The 18,385-nt window shown below is 46.6% G+C and overlaps 1 protein-coding gene across 1 annotated transcript in view; it reads right to left on the bottom strand.

Moving 5' to 3' along the window:
* GRK1 (G protein-coupled receptor kinase 1) overlaps positions 1-18,385 on the bottom strand; it is a 636,766-nt gene that overhangs the window by 410,041 nt on the left and 208,340 nt on the right. The window contains exon 4 of the mRNA XM_078658078.1: positions 5,093-5,176. Coding sequence (XP_078514204.1) covers positions 5,093-5,176 — 84 coding nt within the window. The remainder of the gene's footprint in view (positions 1-5,092; positions 5,177-18,385) is intronic.

Below are 18,385 nucleotides of genomic sequence, written 5' to 3'. Positions count from 1 at the left end.
CTAGTTTTGGCACACCGATCTGGTTGTCCTTTGAAGATCTAATCCAGGATTCTCTCCAGACACAATGGTCAAGTCCTCCATCACAGCTTGAAGTTGCACAACCTGAAACCTTGGTTCTAGAAAACAGAGTTGGGCACCTAGAATTTTTTGCAGACTGCAAGCCAATGCTTTCAAAATCAAGTGCCCCGGCTCCTACAAAGACTTACAACACTAAGTGGAAATATTTTTGCACATGTTGTCCTTCTGCAGATATGAATGCCATCTCTACTCCTGTCATATCTGCTTCAAGAATGGTTGAGGAATGCTCCCTCCCTTTTGTCGCAAAGGCTCATCAAGCAGTTTATGAAAGGATTATTCAGAACCTTTCCCACAGTTCGGTAAAGACAGTGCTTAGTAAATTGATGCTTCCACCCTTCAAGTCCATCCATCGTATAAAACAGCCTTTCTCCTAGCATTGAACTCTATAAGAAGAGTGAGAGTACGTCAAACTTACAGATTAAAGGCGCTTTGCATGCACGTCACAAGGCGAGTTACATTGTGCAAATACCCAAAGTTCATGCCCATGGTGGTCTTGGATTTTCATGTGAATAAACGTGTAATTCTTTGTTCCTTCCAAAACTGACTACATCAGCGGAAAGGGCTAAACATTCCTTGAATTCACGTATATTCATTAGGTATTACGTGGATTGAACAAAGGACATGGGTATGTTTGAGCAGCTGTTCATCTATTTTTGTCGTCCCAGCAGGGGCCTCCCTGAATCTAAGCAGGGCATTGCCCGCTGTCAGCCTGCATCACTTTCTGCCACAGCTAGGCTATGCACAAGTTACAGAACAGAGTGAGGAGGCATTCCACGAGAAACATATCTGCAACAGTTGAGCGCTGTCCAGGAGTACCTCTCCCGCACATCTGCTTTGCAGTTACAGAAAAAAGCTGACACTTTTTCATCAAGCACTACTGCCTGGATTTGAAAGCAGCAGCTGACTCTTCAGGGGGACAATGAGTTATATGCAACCTATTTCATTAAAGGTGACCCTGCTCCCTGATTATTTGGAAAGTGTTGCACTGCTTGCTATTCTTATTCAAACATGTGAATCTACGAAAGATCCAATGCTGGATAAGAAATTAGTTACTTATCGATAACTCAAATTCTACAGAATTAGTATGATTCATCGATTCACATGACCCCCTTCCCTGATCAGAGGTTCACTTAATGCTCACTTTCCTTCACACTTGTGGTATGACATCTGAGCTACGGTGGCCTCTAGGGGAGCAGAGTGTTCTGCACTACCACTTTACCGAAGAAGTGTGAGTTGCTTCAATTTAAGTGATTTTGCTAACAAACAACCTTGTTAAACCCATGATGTTTTAAATCTGATAATTTCTATTTGAAAAGTTCCAGCCTAACAGTGGAAATTTATTCAAGCTTGTCCATATGGAAAAGATGCCAATATTGAGGAACGGATGTTACGGGTAATTAACTAATTTCTTCTCATTCCAGAACCCACCCACCTTCTTCTACCTGGTTGATTTTATTGACACTGTACATTTCTCTGCTGCCTTTTGCTAGTTTTGTGCAACAATACAAATAACACATCCATACATTGGATATGTCCACCGCCACGCTTTCCTCTCCATAGAGAGGAGAGTTTGTCTTATTGTGAGGGCCCCACAAAAACCGGTGTAGTATCACCTAATTTGCAATTTGTCTTACCAGTGTGCAATAATTATCAAGCACTGTTTGCTAGGCCATATTTTTGAAGGCAATAGCAGATTGTGCAGTAATTATCTAGTTGGGGGGGCAAAGTCCAGTTTGCGTACAAATCCGGTTTTGCATGGACCCTGCACCAGCATTTCATTAAAAATGGTCAGACTTCATACCAACTTTATTCAATCGACTTGACCAGAAATTGACCTCTGAAGGGTTGTTAACAAGAGTGGTGGGGAATTTGTTTTTTTCTTTTTTGACTTATTCACAAATTATTCCACTGCATTCCAACTTTAAGTCCCCCTGATAATGTGTTTCTATGGAGAAAACAACTTTATGAATGCCTCTGTTGCTGTTAGGGTTGTCACCATACTACATATCGTCAGAGCATATAAATGTGCTTTTGTGTGACAAACTGATGTTTTATGTGTGTTTAGGCTTCGTTTGCTTCAGTTGAACCCATTGGACAAACAAATCTGATTGCAGTGATTTGAATTAATTGGACTAACCCAAACCTAGGACTAGAAACATGGGGGGATATGCACAAGGAAGTGGCGGGAAGAGGTGTTAGCCTTCCTGGCTGAATGCCTCTCTCCGCCACTTCTGAAACGCCAGGCTGCACCATATTTACAAGGACATGATGCAGCCTTGCATTTCCCCCTGCGAGGGTGCTACACTTAGCAGTGTATCGCCAACGCATGCACCCTTGCACCATAGTGCAAGGGTGTCTGAGTGGAGGGGAAGATTGTTTATTTATAGGACGGTGTCCCTTCCTGCACATAAACAATCCTGAAATGCCTTTTTGTCACTTTTATGTGTCCTCCTTCATGCATGGAGGACCTTCCTGTACATAAACTATCCATGGAATATTGCTTTTTCCATGTGTAATGCACAAGCCAGCAGACATGGAAAAAGCAAAAACTAGGAGAAATAATGCATTTCTACTCGTTTCCGCAACTTAAGACCAGGTTTTTCCTAGATTTATTTTGGTGCTGCCTCCTATGTACTCCACCCTTGTACATAGGAGGCAGTGTCAAAACAAAGGGTGTTGCGGTGGAATGCCCACCGCAACACCCACTGCCCACCACCTTCACGCTAACCATAGAGCAAAATGGGGCCTTATTTACAAGGCAGTGGTAAGCCACGTTAAGTGGCTTAACGCTGCCTTGTACGTAAGGTGCAGCCCCTATCGCCACCACAACGTCATTAAAAGTAACTTTGGAGTGGCGATAGGGTCTTGTACATATGCCCCATGGTCCCTTCACAATACAGAGAAAGGTGGCAACAATATGGCGTAACTTGTTCCTTTAATTCCCAGAGATGTGTCTCCTGCTGTACAGTTTATTCATAGATATTGCTTCATCAAAATGCCAGCGATAACGGCAGTGACATCACCCACCATCTCACCCCTAATGGCACCACGTGGCATATTTACAAGGGCATTGGGCCACCATAGAGTCACCTTTTGCGACACTCTGGTGGCGCAATGCCTTACTGCAAAAAACGAAAGTGGGGCCCTGTAACCTAAAAAGGATAAAGGGAGGGGGAACAACCCACCAGGGCAAAATATATATGTAACAGCATGAAAAGGGTAGTTCCCAATTATATCGAGGACCACAAAATTCCAATAATAGAAAGTGCCCACAGAACAGCTCAATATATTTCAATTATTTATTATCATGTTAATTCATAGAAAAATATATTTCAAGTATAGATGAAGAGCCATACATTCATTTAATAAAGAATACATATCAAATAGTGTAGCAACAGCCCAGGGACACAGAGAACAATAAACAATGGCACCCAAATCACTCACTCATTTTATCAGTCACTGACTCATTCTCAGGCCAATACATTCATACCAACTCAATCAACTACCACATATCTTGAGACACACGAGAAAAACGCCGCTATGTAAATTTCGTACCCTTTGACACAAGTATCTGCCTCAAAAGGGCATGCAATGAGTGTTGCTGTGGGCGTTCCACCACAACATCCATTGTTTTTTCACACTGCCCCGGATTTACAAGACTCTGTAAATCTGATGCAGGGCCAAAATCTAGCTCCATTGAAAAACAGGCGTTGGAGTGGCGCAACGAGGAGAAATACCTTTATTTCTCCTCGTTTTTTGCTCTTTCTATGTGTGCTGCATTTTGCAATACACATAGAAGGAGCAAATCACATTTAATGATTGTTTATGTGCAGGAAGGAACACCTTCCTGCACATAAACAATCATCCCTTCAATGCAGACACCCTTGCACCATGGCGTAAGGGTTCTGCGTTGGTGCGAAGCAGCTTTTTCAGCGTCGGCGCAAGGAGAAGCACAGGGCATACGTGAATACGACGCATCCCTGCTTTTTGGGAATGACGCAGCACTGCGCTGCGTCATTTCTTTGTAAATATGCCCCCACAGTGCCTACCTCCTCTTACACCCTGGGGCCTCATTTATGAGGTTTTGCCGTAGGGAAGCGCAGCAGGCCTTCCTGCTGTGCTTCCCTACGGCAAAAGAAAAGGGCAGGAATGCGCCGTATGTATAAGATACGGCGCATTCTTGTCCTTTTCCCCTGCGCTGGCCCACAATGGGCTGCCGTGCACCAGCGCAGGCACCTTTGCACCATGGTGCAAGGGTGCCTGCATTGCAGGGATGATTATTTTTATACAGGAAGAGAAACCTTTCTGTACAAAAATAATCACAAGAGGCGTTTCCTCTTTCTATGCGTGCTGCAGAATGCAGGAAAAACTTGATGTGCCTCCCTTACGGCTCCCCTGGGGAGGCGTATGTTTTCGGCGCTGCCTCAGATTTACCATTCTCGTAAATCTAGGGCAGTTTCAAAAGGCCATGGACGTTGCTGGGAACGCCCCCAGCAACCCCCATTGCAAGCCCTTTTAATGCAGAACACTGCGTTAAAGGGACTGATATTTATTAAGCAGCATTAAGCCAAAAAAAGTGGTTTAGTGCTGCCTGATAAATATCACGCAGGCTTCTGCGCCATGGAACGTCACAAAAAGTGACGTTCCGGAGGCGCAAAGAGTCTCATAAATGAGGCCCCTAGTCTCTCAATAGCCTATTCCTACCATGGGTTAGGAGGAGGGCAAAGAGTTAAATCACACAGCGGTTACATCTAGTATATGTTCTGGTCCTATTGCTGCTCTCATCTGGCGTAAGACCAGGTGTAGCCAGTGTAGTACCAAGGCTACCATTGGTAAGTCAGGTCAGGTGTAACCGTTTCAAGTCTGGGGGACGCCTGATTGACGTCCATGTTAAGCGGCCTTTTGTGTGCTTTAGCTGCGAGAAATAACTTCCCACCGAGCCTGATTTTGCCCTTTTACCTGCTATCTGTGTCGCGCACGGCACTCGTCATGCTTTGTAAGAAATGATATTTACCTGGCGTGCCTGCGTAACCCTTCGTTTTTGTCGTGTTCTCCTTTAGCTCCACAGCAAGCCCAAGGTCAGAGATACGCACGTTACCTGGAAAGTAAACATTGATTTTGTTCAGGCCAGCGTGGCATAAGGACAATATAACACTGAGAAATGTCAGCTCAATAAATCACATTACGAAAAGAAAGGTTTTATGTGCGGGCTCTTTCTTTACTTTGCCCAAACAGAAAATAGGAGACACAAAGTAACACGGCAGAAGATTTTCAAATTGTTAACAGTTGCAATTTGAACCAAAATTTTGGGTCGCAGACGGTTTAAATGTGTTACTGTCTGAACACAAAGCCTTGACTTGAGGTTCACCTTTCTCTCTGGTTTGGCCATGGTGAAGCATGCCTAAAATGGATTAAAAAGAGCTAATTCATCGAAAGGAGATGTGTGAAAAAGGAGTATGGGTCTCATTTAGTTTTTGGCTGGTGGACTTACTGAACTCCACTATGGGTAGAATATTACCTCCACATAGGCAGCAAGATAAAATTTGCAATATTGGGGCCTAGATTTACTAAAAATGTGCAGCACTGCTTGAAAATCGGCATCATTGTGTAGCACGATCAGAGAAAAATAGCACAGCTTTGTATACATAAAGTGTTGTGTGCCAATGGCTTTATCTGCGAGGCAGATGCAAATATGGTAGTCTTGCATTAAACTAATGCCTAATTTAGGATTGAATCAGGTTGTAAAGGTCCTGATTTAGCCTTATCTCATAGGATATTTGTACTCAAGGGGAAACTCGACCAAAATCCTCACTCACATGACCTCCCAAGGGTGGCTTCCATCTTATGTTTAACTTCCTGAAAGTTACTCATATTTCATGTGGTAAAAAGGCTATTTGTCATTCATCCAGATTCATGCCCATTGTTTGTAGCTGTTTTCATTTGGTGTTGGTATTCCAGCAAAGTCAGGTTGCGCTATTTTGCGTAACTTTAGTTGATAAGTCTTTGCGCAGAATCCTAGTTGTGTATGTGCTGGTCCCATCCCCTTAGGCTCTGTTTGCATAGCTTATCAGGAGTTTGCAACTAAGTAACAACATGGCATTTAGCACTAGAGTGAGGTCATTTATTGGTGAAAAACAACTTTTTCATGTGGAAGTTGATTGGCATGACTGTTTGCACTGATTTCTAGTGAGTGCCCACTCTAACACTTAGAAAATCTGGGCCTTATATTGTTGAACCATGCGACAGAGGTTTGCTTGAGGCTTCAAAAGAAATGTCACCACCAAATGAACAATGCAAATGTACTCTCTGAAAGTGAGCATAGGTTGTCCATGCTCACATATCAGATCTCCTAACAAGCTAAGGAGGATGGTTCCTGGTGTTTTTAAACTAAGCCCTCCATGGACATCCCCCATTATTTCGACTATGTGAGTGCAATACCCTCAAGCGTTGAAAAATCGTATGGGGACCCTTGTGAGAAGTTGGCCTGATATATGATGCTCACTAGTTCTAGTGATCACCTTGTATCAGTCCAAACAACCCTTATGGTGATTGGTTGTAAGTCAACCTTATAGACCAGCTATCCTAATGGTAGCATGGACAAAGCAGTCTTAGGCTAAACTCTTTTGGCATGTGAAGCCAGCTGTTTTACCACATATAACCCCTTGAATACCAGATGAAAGGACACCACACAGGTTGTTATGAAAATAAACAATATATTTATTAATACCAAACACCTCTGAACTCTTTGAGATCAGAGGGCTAAGCACATGACAATCTCTTAGGAAAAATGCGATAAGTTGCACAAAATTACAATGGTGCCCTAGGGGCATGGCAAACCATATACTAAGTAAATGGTATATGGAAATCGATAGAAGGAATGGAGCTGTCCAGAGGCTGTAGGATCGTTGGGACTACACTATCCTAACCTTAGGTAAGTAATAGGAGGCCCACGGGACGCGTGTGCTGAGTGTGAACTCACACGCGAGATGCGTAACAACGTCTATGGACAGTACAGTTCAAGAAAAAGGTGAGTACGGACAATCCTGACTGGTTAGGACTAAAACGACTGTGAATCTAGACACTAGGAGAGTCACTCTACCCTTGAGCACCAAAATGCTCTTGTTACCTCACCCACGGGCTGCGAGTGCATAGGTGCGAAGTCGTGTCGGGTTTCTGCGTTGAAGGCTATGGAGCCTGAAAGAAAAGATGCTGCAGGCGACCAGGAGGAAGATGTCCGGTGTGATCCAAGGGTGGATCAGGGATGCTGAAGACCTGAAAGCAGAGGGGACAATGTTCAAAGTCACTAGCCAGTGACTGGAGTGGAACCAGTAAGGAACCAGATGTCGTCGTCGCGATCAGGTGAAGAGTGGACTCTTGTCTCTGCAGCCACGTTGACCAGGAGGTGTCTTCGAAGACCAGGATGGAGGCACGAGCTGTCCCACGCAGGCTCTCGCTGTCGGCGGTGTTGGATCCGGATTTGGAGTCAAAAGGCCTTGGCAAAGGCAACCCACGCGGTGAGTGGAAACGGTGTCTGGAGTGGACCAGGAGGGTCCAGGGTGCTCCTCTTTTGGAAGGGAAGCAAGGGCCAGTCTGGAGCAACCAGACCAGCAGTGTAGTTTTCAAGATTCGTCATCTAGGAGGTCACTAGCCAGCTGGCAAGTGACCAGACAAAGCGTCGAGCAGCAAACAGGCAGAAGGGCCCCACGCAGATCTCATGGAAGCTGGAGGGCTGATCTTCGGTGCAGAAGCTGCTCGGGGCTGGGGCTTCTCAATCCCCAAAGCACTTTGTCGAGTTTACCTCATAAGTCGTGCTGGAAGCGAAGTGCAGTTTCTCCAAGATGGCCGGTCCCATGTGTCTCGTCGCATCCACGGATCTCAGCTTTGCTGCAGATGTGAGTTGAGGTCGGAGAGGTCTGGAAATCCGGGTCTCGTCGGGCTCTGAAGTCTGGATCCTCGAGGGAAGACGACAAAGTGAAGCCGCTGGACGCTTGATGGTGCCTGCAGTTGTAGGGTGGACACTTCTTGCCCACAAGGTAGATTTCTTCAGTCTTCTGTGGAGCAGAACGTCGAAGTCCAGAGTTTCTTCTTGTAAAAGTTGTTCAGGATAATCTAATTTGGAATGGGACCAGCTCCTACCTTTATTCTGCTAAAGGGGGCAGTACTAAGACTAGGTCCCTCCTATGGGTGGGACCAGGAAGGGGGTGGTTACACCCCCTATCCTTTGTCCGGTTTCGCGCCAGAGCTTGGGCTGGAGTGCCCCAGCGACTGGTTTGAACCGGTGTATGCACAGGGCACCTTGTGTGCCCCAGGCATGTCTCATTCCTTTCAGGCCTCCCTACCTCAATACACAAAATCCTGTCTGGGGTGGTGCTAGCACATCCCAAGGCAGGAAACCCTTTGTCCAGGCCTCCCTCGCTGGAAGGACTCCCAGCAGCAGGAGGTCAGACTTGTGTCTGTGGTGGCAGCATCCATTTTGTGATGCTGAGGCTCTGCTTAACTTTAACCGGGGTTCACAGTTACATACATGTCGTGTCCCTCTAAAAGGGTGGAATGCTACCCCCGTCGCCAGAACTGGTGAGGGGGTAGTATTCCAATTCGTATGACACCTTACTCGACATGTTTTGATAATGCTATACCAAAGTTAGCAATAACCGCGAGGATTATAATGCACTTAAGAGTATATGGTATAGCGTTATCATGGAACAGCTATAAGGACTTGGTTCCACAAGCTGCAGACAGGCTCAGCTCATGCTAGAGCACCATCTCACATGATTCCAAGCACTCTGCCTTCAGGATTGATAAGGCCTGCCATTGGAGTGACTGATAGGAATATATGTGTCCATTTTGGGGTTAGATATAGGTAACTATATCTACAGCAAAGGGTGATTACACCACCTTGCCCCAGCTGTCTTACCAGCCAGTTGTGTCTGTTTAGATGGCCAGCCAGGGGTGGCATAATACATGCTTCAGCCCCTGGTAGGCCCTGGGTACACCTATGCCCTGGGTACCTAAGGTACACTGTACAGGGACTGATAAGGTGGCCCAGTACCAATTGGTAAATGCACCTAAAGTACATGGATTTCAATTTAGAGAGAGAACAGCTAGGCTGTGGGTCTGATTAGCAGGCCCACAGCCAGGGAAAGTCGTAAACCAGTGAAGCAAAAAGCAAAAATCTGGGGTGACCATAGGATTGCAGACCCCACTCCCCTACATAACCCCCCCCCCCCAAAACTTAGGGACATTAAACTAACCTTGACCAGGTGAGCCTTCCTGTTCTAAGTGGAAATACCTGGAGAGACCATCAGCATTGCCATGGTCAGTCCCTGGTCTGTGCTCCACTGTAAAGTCCATCCCCTGTAGGGAAATGGACCACCTAAGAAGTTTGGGGTTTTCACCCTTCATTTGATTTAGCCATAAGAGGGGCTTATGGTCGGTCTGAATCTTGAAGTGAGTCCCAAACAAGTATGGCCTCAACTTCTTCAGGGCCCAAACCACAGCAAAGGTCTCCCTCTCAATAGCTGACCAACGTTTCTCTCTAGGGGTCAGCCTTCTGCTTATAAAAGCAATGGTCTGGTTATGACCATCAATATTCAGTTGAGATAGAACAGCTCCCACACCCAACTCAGATGCATCTGTTTGGACAATGAAGGTTTTGGAGTAGTCAGGACTCTTGAGAATAGGTGCAGTACACATGGCCTGCTTTAGGTCATCGAATGCCTTCTGACAGCTAACTGTCCACTGAACTTTCTTTGGCATTTTCTTGCTCGTCAAGTCATTAAGTGGTGTCACAATGGACCCATAATGTTTGACAAACTTCCTATAGTAACCAGACAGGCCCAAGAAAGCTCTGACCTGTGTCTGGGTGGTTGGAGGAGCCCAGTCCCTTATTGCCTGTATCTTGCTCTCCAAGGGTTGAACCTGGCCTCCACCTACAAGGTGGCCCAGGTACACAACCTGACTCTGCCCTATCTGGCACTTGGTGGCCTTGATAGTGAGGCCTGCCTTTTGCAGGGCCTCCAAAACTTTCCTAAGGTGGATCAGGTGATCCTCCCAGGTGGAGCTGAAGACAGCAATATCATCTAGATATGCTGCACAAAAGTCATCCAACCCAGTGAGGACTTGGTTCACCAACCTTTGAAAAGTGGCAGGTGCATTTTTCAAACCAAAGGGCATCACCACAAATTGGTAATGACCTCCTGGGGTAGAAAATGCTGTTTTGGCGTTGGCATCTTCAGCTAACCTGATCTGCCAATAACCAGCTGTTAGGTCAAATGTACTCAAGAAGGTTGCAGAAGCCAACTTGTCTATGAGTTCATCTGCCCTAGGTATTGTATGGGCATCTGTCTTAGTGACAGCATTGAGACCCCTGTAATCTACGCAAAACCTCATCTCTCTCTTACCATCCTGGGTGTGAGGTTTTGGCACTAGAACTACAGGACTAGCCCAAGGGCTCTCTGAGGGTTCAATGACTCCCAATTCCAACATCTTTTGGACTTCTTTCTTTATGCAGTCCCTGACGTGGTCAGATTGCCTGTAGATTTTACTCTTGACAGGCAGACTGTCACCAGTGTCCACCTCATGGGTGCACCAGTTTGTCTGACTGGGTGTCAGTGAGAATATTTGTCTAAAGGATTGAAGAACTTGTTTCCAATCCTCTTGTTGATGCTCAGAGAGGCTGTCAGAAAAGACTACACCATCAACTGACCCATCATCAGGGTTCTGAGTGAGCAGGTCTGGGAGAGGGTCACTCTCTTCCTCCTGCCCCTCATCTGTTGCCATGAGCAAGCCCATGTTCTCCCTGTCGACAAATGCCTTGAGCCTGTTAACATGAAGCACCCTGTGGGGGCTCCTGGGAGTTCCAAGGTCCACCAAGTAGGCGACCTCTCCCTTTTGCTCAATAATGGTATGGGGTCCAGACCATCTGTCTTGGAGAGCTGCTGGGGCCACTGGCTCCAACACCCACACCTTCTGTCCTGCATGATACACAGTTAGGACAGCCTTTTGGTCATCCCAAGCTTTTTGAAGTTCTTGGCTGGCCTCAAGGTTTTTGGATGCCTTCTCCATGTACTCTGCCATCCTGGAGCGGAGACCAAGTACATAGTCTACTATGTCAAGTTTAGGCTTTTTGAGAGGTGACTCCCATCCTTCCTTTACAAGACATAGGGGTCCTCTTACAGGATGCCCAAACAGAAGCTCAAAAGGTCTGTAGCCAACCCCCTTCTGTGGGACCTCTCTGTAAGCAAACAGGAGGCAGGGTAAAAGGATGTCCCATCTTCGCCTAAGCTTTTCAGGTAATCCTTTTATCATCCCTTTTAAGGTCTTGTTGAATCTCTCAACAAGCCCATTGCACTGTGGGTGATAGGGTGTGGTAAATTTGTAATTTACACCACGCTCCTTCCACATTGCAGTCAAATATCCTGACATGAGTTTTGCACCTCTGTCAGATACAACCTCCTTAGGAAACCCCACTCTGGAGAAAACTCCAAGTAGGGCCCTGGCCACAACAGTAGCTGTAGTGGTCCTAAGGGGAATAGCTTCTGGATACCTGGTGGCATGATCCACTACCACCAGTATAAATCTGTGCCCAGATGCTGTTGGGGGGTCCATTGGTCCAACAATGTCTATCCCCACTCTCTCAAAGGGCACCCCTACCACAGGTAGTGGTATAAGGGGGCCTTTGTTGTGCCACCTGCTTTGCCACTGGCTTGACAGGTGACACATGAGCGACAAAACTCTTTGGTGTCTTCAGATATATGAGGCCAGTGAAAGTGTGGGGCAAGCCTGTCCCAAGTCTTGTTCTGGCCTAAGTGACCTGCAAGGGGAATTTCATGGGCTAAGGTGAGAAGGAAACCTTTAAGAGACAAGGGGATGACCAGCCTCCTGGTAGCACCAGGCTTGGGGTCTCTTGCATCAGAGTATAGGAGTCCTTCATCCCAGTATACTTTGTGGGCACCTGTAGCATTCCCTGCAGCCTCAGCAGCAGCCTGCTGTCTGAGGGGTTCAAGGGAGGAACAGTCTAACTGTGCCTGCCTCAAGTCTTCCCTGGAAGGCCCCCTGTCCCAAGAAACTCAACCTGTTCAGGTTCAAGCTCTTCTAGGACAGTTCCTTCTGGGGTCTTTGGGTCAGCCTCCTGAGAGGGCTGATCCTCAACCTGAGGCAGGGGGGAAGGCTCTGCCTTAACCCTACTGCTCTTCCTCTTGGGGAGTGTCTGGTCCATTCTTCCAGGATCCAGCACTTGTTCAGCTGGGCATTTCTTGGCCTGTGACCTGGTCACAGCAAGCACATGTGAGGAGAGACCTAACATTTCTACATGAGTCCTGTACTCCACATCTGACTACAGTGAGGATTCCAAATCATTGCCCAAAATACAATCTACTGGGAGGTCTGAACTAACTACAACCCTTTTGAGGCCAGTTACCCCTCCCCAGGAGAAGTTAACAACTGCCATACTGTGATTGGTAGTGACGTTGCTAGCATTGGTCTAGTGACCAATGCTAGCAACGTCACTACCAATCTGATCAGGGTCCACAAATGTTGGTGTCACCATAGTGACACTGGCACATGTGTCCTTGTAGGCCTGAGCCATTTTTCCATTGATTAAACTCGTTTGCCTGTATTTGCCCAGAGTACTAGGACTTACAGTAGGGGCCATATCCATGTCCCCAGTACAAACAAGAACAGCCTGAGTAGGTATTCTGACTAAGTCAGATCCCACCTCAGTTCCCATGGTTAACCCTACTTTAGCCTTGGGGGGTGCACTACCACTACTAACTGTTCGAGGGGGTGCAGGTGTCTTAGGGACAGTAGTGGTAGGAGTTTGGCCTTTCTTGGTGCACTCACTAAACCAGTGAGTCTTACTTTTACAGTATTGGCACCGTGGTTTCTTTGGACCATCATTCTTCTTCTTTTGGGAATTCTGGTACCAACCCTCCTTAGATTGTTGGGGCCCTGTTGAAGACTTCTGGTCATTTTGTGGTTTCTGATTACTACCCTTTTGGTCTGCTTTCTTCTGGCCACCACCCTGGTTCTGGTTCTGCTGCTTAACCCTGGTTCTGACCCATCTGTCTGCCTTCTTTCCCAATTCTTGGGGAGAGGTCAGATCTGAGTCAATCAGGTGCTAATGCAACAACTGGTTCTGACAATTATTTAAGATTTGCTCTCTCATAATTAGATTATACAATCCTGTGTAATCAGTAACTTTACTTCCCAGTAACCAGCCTTCCAAAGCCTTAGTGGCACAATCAACAAAGTCAGTCCAATCCTGAGCCTGAGTTTTCAGGGTCTCTCTGAACATCAACCTGTACTGTTCAGTGGTTAAGCCAAACCCATCAATCAGAGCAGTTTTCAGGACTTGGTAATCATTAGCATCCTCATCTCTAACAGTGAGGAGCTTATCTCTACCTTTACCTTCAAAGGAGAGCCACAATATTGCTTCCCACTGACTCTGGGGTACCTGCTGTACTTTGCAGGCCCTCTCCAGAGCAGTTATCCACTTGTGGATATCATCTCCTGTCTTATAGGAGGGCACTATTTTACTCAGGTGTCTATTATCAAAACTCCTGTCTTTATCCTTAGGGATATTGCTGCCACCACTGGGTGCTAACCCTCTTAACTGTTGCTCTAGCAAAGGCAAGTTTCTCCTTGGCAAGGGCAAGTTCTTCCCTTTGAATCCTCAGATTAACTTCCTTCATCTTTGCCTCGTGCTCTCTCCTCTGAGGGGAAGTCATCCTCCTCTAAGCAGATGCATGAGAGGCATGGGAGTGAACAGATCTGTTGGAGTCCCTAGAAGGAGATCTATCTCTCCTGACCCCAAAGTTAGGCCTGCTAGTGGATGGCACTGGGGCTCTCCCAGTTCCTTCCCTATGTAGGTCTAAGTTGGCCCTGGTAAGTCTACTGACTAAAGGTTGGCCATTTTCTGCCTCATCCTCAGATAAGTTTCCCTCTTCCCTATCATCTACATTCTCTGTTTCAGGGAGGTTAGAGTCTGGATCACCTGGATCACCTTCTAAGGGGGGCATGCTCCCATCTGGATTAGAGGGGCCTGCATTGGCAGCCCTTCTGGCATCATATGTCTCTAAGAGACCTAACAGAAAGGGAGTGGTAGGGTTAGAACACTGTTTCAGTCTCCTGGAGGTACACAATTGTCTCATCTCCTGGAAGCTAAGGGCTGCATATCTGGAAAGGACCTGTGGAAGGTCACTAACCACAAGGGGAGTCACTGAGGTCTCTCCTGTGGTAGACATGCTTTCTAGTGAGGTGTAAGTGATGCACTTACCTACACTATGGGTTTTCCTACTGATCCCTTGCTAAGAGTTGTAGTCAGGGTGTTGTTGTATAGCTCCTATATATCCTTATATCGTGTTAAGTTAGCATAGGTACATTTGAGATTTAAACGCCATTTTTCCTTTCTTGCAACTTCTGCACACGACCCTTAATTGTTGACTTAGCTTTCAACCTAGTGGTTTGCCGTGGTGTATGTGAGAATAATATGTTATTGCTCTGATATCAGTTTTGTTTAATAAACCATGTCTGCACGGAGAGTGCTGAAGTTTCAGGAGCAACACGATATGGAATTGTTATGAGGTCTGATCTCCACGCCTTCATAGTCATAACACAAGTGCAGCCTTTGCCAACTTGGGCTTGAGGCGGGATTGATATTGCTTTGCAGGAGAATAGTTAACACACTTGATGCGGTGCACATGCAGAGAGAGCTGGTGTATGCTGATTCCTTCATGCTAGGACACTAAGGTATGGGCCCGCCCTAAAACAACCCAAAGAGACCTTCTTAGCTAATAATATAATATATGTGTTAGGGAGGGTGAGATATAAGTGTTGTTAACTCTTATTCATTACAGCATGTTAACATGCTGTCACCATTCGCTTTTTATGTCTTAGTAACTATGCTGATAATTTTGATACTGATAATAAGTATACTTGTATTATCTAAGATACTGCGCCTGAGAAGACGGCATTAGTAAATAAACATTTCAAATGCACATGTGTCTTCTTTACTCCAAGTTCTGGTTTGTAATGATAATATAACAAAAGAGTGTTCATGAGTCCCACGTACCCTGAGGTACTGTAAGTTCATGTTCTGGTTTGTCTAAACATTGGGAGTTTGATATGTCCAATGAGACACTGTAGCTAGCTCGGTAAGGGGTGAGTTGGTTGCTAAGGTAAGTTTTGGGACACCCTAATTTGCCGAGGTTCCACTCCTCTGTGCACAGTTCTGTGTGAGTACAGAAACCCTGCAACATGGCGCCCAACGGTTTCGGTGGTCTTATATCATGACACTCGAGTAGTTTATCGTTCATGCCTTAACCCCTTCACATCCGTTTCCGGAAAACGGGGTGTCGGTGAAACCTACCTATTTTTTGAAATAGGTCTTTATTCAAGCTTGATTCTTTCTTAAACGGTTTCTTTGAATTACTACCCAGTTGTGCTACAGAGTATTCTTTGTGTGTTCTTGTTTCCAGTGTTGTCATGGCGGCGGTGGCTATTGCGCAGCATAGTCGCGTAGCGGTACGCAACCATCTTCAGACGTACCAGGTCCCAGTAGATGGGATGGCTGTGATTTTCGTGGTATGTGCAGATCCGGCGTTTCCTTACGAGTTGTTTTACTCTTGGGTTACGTTTCCGGCTGTGGACGCTAATTCTGGTTTGTTCCACTCCTACACCGCCTCGGATGTCCCGGCTGTATATACGCCGTACAGGGCATTGGAAATACCTATTGATCATTGGCAGCATCGAGTTTGGTTTGATGGCGCCCTCCCCCACTCTTTGTCCGCTGCGAGGTTAGGTCCACTCTCAATTCCAGGTACAAATTGGCCTGCGTTGGGTGGCTTTACCCCGCACCCGAATCACGGGGCTTGTACCCTAGCAGAAATTCGCAGGTTACATGTTGTTTCCATTTCCGTGATTCGTGCTTTAGTGCAATACATCGGTCGACATCTTCCTGGTGGTCCCCAGGGGGGTGCGGCCGTTCCCTTGGATCGAGGCGGAATGCGTCTCAATCCAGTGATGGTTAATTCGGTTTTTGGTGCGCGTCCTGTTGACAACGATGACTTCCCATTCTGGCTAGCGGAGAAGTTTGATCAACTGGAGGCGGTTTTTCCGAATTCTACTCCTGCTGATAAACATAGAATGTTAACGATTACTCTACCGAAGGATATTACTCCTGAACTTGCTGACTGTGAAAGCTGGGGAAAAACTTTTGCGGCAGTTTATACGAGGTGCTTCGGCACCCCGTCTATGAATGCCCTGCCTGATATCATTAGACGTGTTCAGAATGATCACGGTCCAGAGGCAGCGGTTGAATTGGGTATGCGCCTGTGTGGTTCATTTGAGATTGTAAGTGATCTCATTCTCTCCAATGTTAAAGGAGATGCAGTTAACTTTCAGGTGTCGAATGCTTTGGCTGCTCTGCCCGATGCCGACAAACCCCGCCAGTTAGCAAAGATTGTGGTGGCCGCTTATAAGACAATTGGCCGCACAAGTAGAGGTCTGAAATATTTTCCGGTGAAGGAGAAAAAACAACCTCAGGGGCAATCTGCAGTGTCAGATGCCCAGCCCAAGTTCAAAAATCAGAATTGGCCTAACAAACAGACACAGGGGAAGCAGACTAGGCAAACTCAGGATTCTGTTCCTGCAATACAAGCTCCTGCACCGGCAGACAAAGTTTATGATTTGCGCGATCGCGCGATGATTAAATCACCTGATCGTTTTCAGGGTTCTGATCAACGCTCTCCTCGTTCCTTTCAGGAAACATCGGCCCAGAAGACCGGTGGTGGAGGAGGGGGTGGACGTGGACGTGGTGGCCAGCAAGGACGTGGTCAGTCCCGCCAGACGGACGGCGCAGTGAAGCAGGAGGATTCTACGCCTAAGCGTCCGCAGTTTGCGAAGAAGAAAGTCGCGGCCTTAACAGCGCATAGATATGCCACAGATAGTGAGAACGCGGCTTCCGAATCTGACGTGGGCTCTGACCTTGCTGGACAGCGCGGCGGAGATTACCATAGTCAGAGAGGCGCTCCGTCCACTACTGAGGGTGACAGCGACTGAAGTTTTTGTTGTAATAGAAACAGCCGATACGAGATTAGCTCCCCCTGAATGACTTTTTGAAATTGTCCTGTTAATTGAAGGTGACATACAGCGTACTGTCAGAGGGGTATTTTGGGGGAACCTTTCGTCTACGTACGACATTTTGCTTTCCGAGGCTGACTGGCCCCCACCTTTTGTGCTCGCAGCGCCGCGAGGGGAGGAGGTAATCCTTCCCAGTTTCGCGCACACTGTCTCAACTGAGCATGCGCAGCATTTTGCAGAAGAGTGGGCTCGTGCTCTTGCACCGGCTCTCTACCGCAACCAATGTGGTTGGGACAAATTGTCCCCATGCCACGAAATTCCTTTGCGGTCTGAGCCGCAGCCTCAGCCTCAATATCCCATACGGCGTGAAGCTAAAGCGGCCGTCGCAGAAATCCTTGAACAATTGGAATATCAGGGAGTTATTGAAACGTGTGTGTCACCAATGAATAATCCCCTTTTTACTGTGACCAAACCTGAGGGATCATATCGTTTGGTATTGGATTACCGGCATTTGAACTCGCATTGCCGTAACTGTGCAGTACAGAATACTCACGGCTCTGCCCTAGTGGATAGTCTAGTGCGTAAGCGTTTCAAGACAACGCTTGACATTTCCAATGGTTTTTATGCCCACAGACTGGATGGCTTTAGCTCCCAATGGACAAGTTTTACGTCCGCTGGTGTGCAAAAATGCTTCCGGCGACTCCCAATGGGCTACAAAAATAGTCCAGGGGTCTTCACCTCCAGAATAGTCACACTATTGGAGGGAATCGATCCGGATGCATGTTCTTATGTGGATGATATTTATCTCACAGACGACGAAATTTGGATGCATCTGTGTCGAGTGAATTCCATAATTTGTACCTTTGCAGACATGGGTTACAAATTTAATTTTGCAAAATCGCACATTGCAGAACACACGGTGTTGTTCCTAGGCTATGAGCTGAACAATGAAGGTAGAGGTTTGGCTCCTCACTTCTTGGAGAAATGCGCACAATTGCGCGCTCCTACAACACTGAAAAAATTACAGTCTTTGCTGGGCTTTTTGAATTTCGGCAGAACTTACATTCCGGAATATGCCCAGCGTATCAAGCCTTTGTATGCTTTGATACAACCAACTTTCTCAAAATCATGCTGGCTGCCTGAGCATTCAGCCATTTTGCAATCCTTGCAGGCTGATCTGCTCGCTTCTAAATATTTACTGACTCGTGATAACCACACCAACCTGGTA

The sequence above is a fragment of the Lissotriton helveticus genome, chromosome 8 (assembly GCF_964261635.1).
Source record: "Lissotriton helveticus chromosome 8, aLisHel1.1, whole genome shotgun sequence".
Lineage (NCBI taxonomy): Eukaryota > Metazoa > Chordata > Amphibia > Caudata > Salamandridae > Lissotriton > Lissotriton helveticus.
Note: the sequence above shows the minus strand (reverse complement) of the source record. Positions and strands in the feature narration are given on the sequence as shown.